Genomic DNA, 7,542 nt, shown 5'->3' on the forward strand with positions numbered 1-7,542 from the left:
TGTCTAGCTGGCGAGCAGCCGTCTGCTGTGGCCATGACCACGTCGATGACATATTCGATTTTATCCCAGCCCCTCGTCGTCCGTCGCCTGCTGCTGGGTGGGAGCTCTCGCATGCCTTGCCTTGCCTTGCCTGGCCAGCGGAGAGGACCCGCGCCTGCCTCGCCGGACCTCGGGACCCGGAGGTCGATTTCCGGTTCCCCACGCTCCGCCACCGGTCACCGTCACCTCGACTCCCATCCTGCACTGCACACTCCATCTCGCTCGCGGCGAGGCTCGTACGCTCAGCTCTGCTGCGCCACCGTGCCGGTGATGACGGCCGCCCACCATGCCGCGCAGCAGCTCGGGTCCATCGCCTCGTCAGAAGGCGGCGAGAAAGACGGCGGCCGTCCAGCGCAGGGAGCTCGATGCCAAGCTGGCCGCCGCCGTCGCCGACCTGGAAGCCGGATGCTTCCCTAGCCTCAAGGCCTGCGCCGAGGCCCACGGCGTCGCCTCTTCCACGCTCCACGATCGTCACAGGGGCCGATTGCCGCACTCCAAGGCGCACACCGGCCGGCAGCGCCTCTCGCCCGCCTCCGAGGCCGTACTCGCTCGCCACGTCGAACGATGCGCCCAGCTCGGGTTCCCGCTAACGCCCGACGCGGTGCGCCGGTTGGCCGAGAAGCTCATGATCGAGGAGCCAGACAGCCAGTGCCGCTCGCTCGGTGCAAACTGGATCCAGGCCAGCTTCCTGCCGCGCCATCTCGACCTCGAGGCCCAGTACCGCCGGTGCATCGACTACGGACGCATCGGCCGGCCCAACGCCAACAACCTCGAATGGGTCACTGCCTTCTTTGACCTGTACCGCACCGCGATCAAGGACCACGGCATCAAGCGCGGCAACGTCTACTGCATGGGCGAGACCGGCACCGTCCTGGGCCGCGGCAAGGAGCAGAGGAGGATTCACGCGAGCAGGAGGGCACACCGGTTCCTGCGCCTGCCGGGCAAGCGCGACTCGACGAGCGTCGTCGAGTGCATCGGCGACGACGGCACCATGCTGCCGCCGCTCATCATTGTCGAGGGCAAGCTGCACCTCGACGCCAAGCAGCGAAAGTCGTTTGGCGCCGCGGCCGGCTGGACGTTTGGCGTGTCGAGCACCGGCTGGAGCTCAGTCGACGCCGCCCTGCTGTGGCTCGAAAAGGTGTTTGACCCGGCCACCAAGCCTCCCAAGGGGCGCAGCGGCGACTGGCGCCTCCTCCTCGTCGACGGCCACGCCATCTACACCAGCATCGAGTTCGTGAGCGCCTGTCTGGACCGGCGCATCGTCCCCGTCTCGTTTCCGCTGCAGACGACGCACGTCATCGACCCGCTCGACTGGTTCATCTTTGGACCCATCAGCGATCGCTACCACCGCGCCATCGACGGGCTCGAGCTCGAGCATGGTGGCGCCGGCGCCGGAGGAGGTGCCGGCGGCGGTGGTGGCGGTGAAGCGGTGACGAGCAAGATGGACAAGGCGACGTTTGCGAGGATCTACCGCGAGGCGCGGACCGTCGTCAGCGCCGAAGACGTGCGCAGGGCGTTTATCGAATGCGGCGTCTCGCTGCCGCCCGAGCCGGACAAGATCCTCACCCGCGCGCCCGCCCACCGCAACCACTCGAGCATCTCCACGCCGCCGCCCGGTGCGGTGCCGCCCAGGGACATTGCCACTCCCAAGACGTCGGCCGAGTTTCGTGACATGCTCGCTATGCTCTCAGCCGTCGTCCGCGGCGGCCATGGCGGTGAGGGCAGCAGTGGCGGCGACAACGAGGCCCAGGCGGCGCTGCTCAGGCAGAAGCTGCTGAAGTCGTACGTCGACCTCGTCGAGAGTTCGGCGGCGCGAGAGCAGGCTGCTGGGAGCGATTCGGATGTATCGGAGCACGAGGCGGACACGCCGACGGATGACGAGGACGAGGACGAGGACAGGGACATGACACCCGCCCCGTCGAACCGCCGGGAAGCGGGCGGGACGGTGGCCATGGCCCAGCAGGGCGGGCTGGACGGGCGCGATCAGTCTCGACAGTTCCGCGGCGCGGAGCAGATCTACTCTTCCCACCCACAGGCACAGGCACAGCCGCAGCCGCATCCGCCGGACCATGAGACGACGACGACGCCTATCTACCACCCGACGACGACGACGAATCCATTCATCGAAATGACGACGGGACACACCTCGACAGGTCCCCACCCCCTACGCCAGTACCAGCACCACCACCACCACCACCACCAGCAGCAGCAGCAGCAGCAGCAGCAGCAGCACTCGGACATCGTCATGGGATCGGCGTGCCAAACTCTCGGTCCCACTCGCACCTCGACGTCAACTTCGACTTCGACTTTGGCGTCATCGTACGACATGTCGACGCCCCTCGTCTTTTCGGATGCGTACGGAGGTCGATTCTTTTGAATCCCCACAGCTCTCCACCCCTCCCGGCACTTTGGGCATCGTAGCTGGTCGCGACACGAGGAAAGCAATGTGATGGCGATCGGGTTTTGTTTCTGTTGAGGAGATACGAGGCGCGCGCGATTCGTACCGCTTGATTCGCTGCGCGAGCCTTGCTGGTGTCAGACTTGTGGTTTGAGAGCAATATGGATAGATGGGGATGACCCCATCACTACGTCGGGCCATCTCGCTCGTCAAACCCCGCAGAGCGGCGCCGTCGATTCCGGTTCTGTCCCCTTCTCCCGACGAAACACAGCCGAGACGCCCACGCACACGTCGTTTTCGCGCAAACCAGATCGTTGACAGCCTCGGATGATGATGGATTCGAACGACAGGGAAACCTCTATGTGCAAAGCGAAGTGACAAGCACCGAATCTACAGCCCTGCGACGGCGTCCTCGGCCATCTGTACAATCTGCGCCATCGTCCAAACCTTGAGCAGTCCGCTCCGCACCGCCTCGTCGTGCTCGATGGGCGGGCCAACCTGCCTCCTCCCGCCGCGCTCGGACTCGTCGAAGGGACCCTCGGCGACGACAACCTGCGAGGGCGCGCCTCCTGCCGCCTGGCCCGGCAGCTGGACCTCGACGAAGCTGTACGAGGGCTCAGCAACGCCCTTGATGCGGAGGATCACATCGCCCGGCGAAGTGCTTCGACGATGACGATCCTCTCCGAGCGAGCCGAGGGCCAGTTCGACCGTCTTGAAGTCGAAGCCCAGCCCCTTGCCAATGTTCTTGGTAAAGGCCTCCTTGTGCGTCCAGAGATCAAAGAGGCGAGACAGCGCCTCGGCCTCTCCTACCTCCCTGCTGCGTGGTCCTGGCGAGAGGGGGGCGAGCACCCACCGGCGCTCGTCGGGCGAGAGCGCCATGTCCATCGTCTCAGCAAAGGACCGCGCGTCCTGCTCGAACTTGGGAAGCGCGATCTGCATCACGTCGACACCGACGCGCAGCATGGACTGCGAGACGGGCGCGCTGCCCAGCAGCGAGGTGGCCCGATCGGACGCAACGGCCGGCGGCGTCGCATCCTTTGCCGCAGAGCGCTCCGACGGGGTACGCGTCGGAGCGTGGAAGGCCAGGACGACCCAGTCCGAGTCATGGCTGATGTTGAAGTCGGTTGCGCCGGCCAGCGAGGGCGCCTCGAGGTATGGGCGCCCTTCCCGCGTCGCTGCGAAGCGCATCTCGTCCCATCTGACGCCGTAGTGCCGCGCAAACATGAGCCGCGGCAGCAGCCTGGCCGCCAGCGACCGCGTCCGGTCCACCTGGCGGTAGTACTTGCGTATCTTTTCGCGATCGCCCGCCGCAATCGAACCAGGAAGCAGCTGGTCGACAAGGCTCGAGAATCGATCCGCGTCCGGTTCCCATCCGGACACATCAATGGCCCAGACCTGCAGTCCGCCGCACGCGGGAGAGGAGGTCGTGGCAGGGTCAGCTTCGGTGTTGCCGCTGGCTTTACTCGGAGGCCCGAGGCCGGGCGCAGAGGACGCGTCAAGAGACTGACCATCGGATGCTCGGCTGCTCGAGCCGCCGTCGCCAGAGGTGGCCCCGCCGCTGCCGCCATTCTGTGCGCCGGTCGAAGTGACGGGCGCTCCGATCGCAGAGGCAGTGGCGACAGTGGCCGACTGGATCGACCGGCTCGTCGTCTTGCCGGCGGCGATCAGGGCATCGGTCGTGTTCACTCGGCAGTCCTTGAGGAAGGTGACGAGGTCGGTTCCGCCGGTGCCTTTGGCGCCCTTCTGAGAGCTGTCGGCCGCATCGAGCACGTCGTCGCCCTGGGCCGCCTGCTTGGCCTTGGCAGCGCTCCTCGACACCGCGTCCTCGACGCCCATGACGCCGGTGAAGCCCTTGGGCAGCGGAGCAAACTCGTCTGGAGGCGAGCCGCGAGCCTGTGCGATGATGTACAGGTAGGCGACCCTCATGTGACCATCGCGCAGCGCCTTGAGCGCATTGAGCGCGTTGTCGTACGCGGAGGGGAGCCCTTCCTCGTGGCCGTCCTCCTGCGCCTTGAGCGCCAGCGAGCGGATTGGGTGCGACATGACCGGCGGAGGGCGCTCGACGGCGTGCGCCTCGATGTCGTCCGCGACGTCGTCTTCGCTCTGGCTCTGCTGGGAAGCCGCGAGGTTGGCGAGCCGCGCTTCGTCGGCCTTGTCGTCATCTTCGTCGTCAAACGAAATGCTGCGAAGGTGGGTGAGGAAGTTGCGGTGGTGCCCGGGCATGTAAAGCTGCATGCGCTCCATGAAGGTCGCGTCGGCACCCCTGCTATCGCCACGAATCGCCTCGGACTCGTTGGCCGCCGAGGCCGGAGAGACTGCGGGCCGGCTCTGCCTCGGCTTGGACCGAGTGTGGTCGACGTCGAGGAAGACGTCGATCGCGTGGATCAGCGAGCTCTGGCCCGCCGATGGGCCGGAGAAGGAGCGGCGCACGCCGGGTGAATCGACGCCCTCAAAGTGCCACCCGGGCTCCTCGCCGCCTTCGGCCGCGTCGCTGCCGCGGAACCAAGGCCGGATGCCCCAGTAGAAGACCTTGGGATCGCAGTCGGTACGGACGTCGTGGAGCAGCTGGGTGAGGTCGGCGATGACGACGGCGAGCCTGTTGAGGTAGGCGGCTATCCTGCGCCTCGAGAGCCTGTCGCCGACGAAGGCCTCGTCGAGACTGACCCGCATCAGCTCGAGCGCTTCGACACCGCGGATCTCGATGAGGGCCGAGGTGAGGTAGAAGTGCTCCTCGGACTTGGTGTTGGTGAACGTCTCGAGCATGCGGATGTTGTCGAGCGCGAGACCCTTGGCCGGGTCGATGTAGGCCCAGTTCCAGAGCACCGTGGTGGCGTAGGTGAGGATGGGCGGCAGCGCGAGCTTCTGCGAGAGCTGGACCCAAGGCACGGCGATCGCGGCTGGGAGGGTGCGGCTGAACTTGCCCTCGAGCTCGTCAGCGACGTCCTGCTCGTCGTCGATCTGCTGCTGCGACTTGCGCGAGAAGTAGCCGCGCCACGACGATGCAGCGGCCTTGGCGGCCTGCGGGGCGGGCGGCGGCTGGCTGTGGATGTAGAAGTGGGCGAGGAAGGAGAGGACGAGGTGACCGCGGCGGGCGTATCGGATGTCGGTGGCGACCTCTTCCGACAGAGACAGGACGGGCATCTCGCGGATCGAGCGCCTCCAGCGTCGCGCCTCGAGACGCTGCTGGGAGGTGATGCGGACGCCGCCGCCGCCCTGCATGAGCGGGATCGACTTTGCCTGGTCGAGGGCGACCTCCCAAAGCTGCTCGTGCTTGCCCCTGAGCCTGATGACGGGCGCCTCAGGAGGAAGAAAGCCTGAGCGGACGTCGATGTCGAAGTCTGCGGCGGCGAGGGTCGAGGTGTCTGGCATCTCCTCGTGCGCCTCGGCAAACGTTGCGGGGGTGGGGATGACATCCTGGAACGAGCGCTGCGATGCTGCTGCGAGGGTGGCGGTCGGGGCGGGGACGACAGGCAGGCCAGACTGGATGGCCGTTGCAAGCTCGGCGAGGGGCTGGATGTGGGTGGCGGAGCTGGGATCCGAGGAGCGGCTGTCGGTGGAGGCGACGGAGCTGCGGCGCTGGTGGGCGTCGGCGGCGGGGGCAGGGGCAGGGGCTGCGACGGCCTTTTGGGGACCGCGTTGCTGTGCGAGGAAGTGGTCTGGAGGGATCTCGTAGTACTCTGCCTCTTCGTGTGTCTCTGGCCACTGTGGGTAGAAGGTCTTGGCGCGAGATGGGGACGAGGGCCCAGCGACGGCATTGGTGCGGGACGACGAAGGGCCGGGCATGGCGCTGTCGAAGTCGGCGGGGTATGATGCGCTGCCTGATGGGGACGACATGGCGGTAGTGGTGGTGCTGACGGTGCTAGTGCAGGTGATGGCTGCGGGAGGGACAGGGGGCAGCGGGTGTTGGCCGAGTCTGGTGCTGGTGCTGGTGCTGTAGAGTGCGGGGGCGATGTCGGAGGCGTTGGGTTGGGGTGACCGGAGAGGTGGCTCTATATAACGAAGCGGGTAGCGCTGTGGGCGTGGACCGACGAGCAGCCAGGCAGGGACCCTGTTTCACGGCGTGAGAGTGTAACGGAGGGTGAATCAGGGCAGGGCCGCCGAGAACGGGTGTCGTCGCGGCGGAGGGTCGTGATGCGCCAAGGAAGCGTGGGGCGTGCCGGAGTGCAAGGCGGGTCAAGAGTCGTTGTTTGCGTTGCTGGGCCAGCCAGGCAGAACAGTAGGGTGCGGTCGAGTCCTGGTGGATGGTGCTTCAGAAAAAGGGGGGGCCCATGAAGTGGTGATGATGTGGTGGTGGTGAGGGATGGGGCAACTCGCGCCTGTTTGGGGAGGCTATATGATGGAGGCCGAAGCTGACCGAGAGTAGGCGGCGTTTGCCGCGTGGAAGAAGCAAGGCGGCGGGGCGTGGGCCAAAGGGGCCTGGCCTGGCCAGATCGGTCCGCCACCAGCCCGCGCCCGCGCCCGCGACCTCGCCCCGCCTGCTTTCCAAATTTCCCCGGCAATTTCGAGCCTCGTTTGTGCTGCTTCTTCTTGTCGGCCTCGGCCTCGATCTAGCCAGGTGAGGCCAGGCCAGGCCTGCCAGGCCAGATGAGCTCGCCGGCCCGCCTGTCAGGCGCCTCGGCTCCGAGTCGATTATCACGTCACCCTCTCCAGCCTCGCCACATTGGGCTGAGCTGAGATGATGAGGTCCATCTGGGCCCTCGTTGGTCAACACCGTACCAAGTCGCCCTCTGCTCCACTTTGGACAACATCGACGAGTAGTAGTGTCAATCAGCGAGCGAGTGACAGAACCACATTCAGCAGGCAGCCATCACCGCCTTATGATGATGGGCTGCTCAGCCGTGCAGGCCACACGAATTCGGAGCCGGCTCCTGGCCGGCACAGCCTATAGGTCCAACCCCGGACTTGCGGGCCCCAGCAGCGACTCTGGGGCCAGCCAGCAAGGCCGCGTGGAGGCTCGGCGGGCGGTCGGGCGGGCGGGTGTGGTTGCGTGTTGATCTGGATTCTGGATCAGCTGGGCGCTCGCTCGCCCCCGCCGCCCGCCGCCCGATGCAGCGCAGCCGCGCTTGCAACCAGAAAGGGGCCCGCCGCCTGCCACGCCCTCGCCA

The 7,542-nt window shown here is 66.6% G+C and overlaps 2 protein-coding genes across 2 annotated transcripts; one reads left to right on the forward strand and one right to left on the reverse strand.

Annotated features, from left to right (window-relative positions):
* Window positions 1-325: 325 nt before the first annotated feature.
* Window positions 326-2,416, forward strand: PFL1_06465 (uncharacterized protein; the record flags this gene model as incomplete). The annotated part of the gene is made up of 1 exon (XM_007884006.1): window positions 326-2,416. One exon carries the CDS (start codon window positions 326-328, stop codon window positions 2,414-2,416), a length of 2,091 nt encoding a protein of 696 aa, XP_007882197.1.
* Window positions 2,417-2,827: 411 nt separating this feature from the next.
* Window positions 2,828-6,271, reverse strand: PFL1_06466 (uncharacterized protein; the record flags this gene model as incomplete). Its single annotated transcript, XM_007884007.1, has 1 exon — window positions 2,828-6,271. One exon carries the CDS (start codon window positions 6,269-6,271, stop codon window positions 2,828-2,830), a length of 3,444 nt encoding a protein of 1,147 aa, XP_007882198.1.
* Between the last annotated feature and the right edge of the window lie 1,271 nt (window positions 6,272-7,542).

The sequence above is a fragment of the Pseudozyma flocculosa genome, assembly GCF_000417875.1.
Source record: "Pseudozyma flocculosa PF-1 unplaced genomic scaffold scaffold00026, whole genome shotgun sequence".
In the NCBI taxonomy this organism is placed as follows: Eukaryota; Fungi; Basidiomycota; class Ustilaginomycetes; order Ustilaginales; family Ustilaginaceae; genus Pseudozyma; species Pseudozyma flocculosa.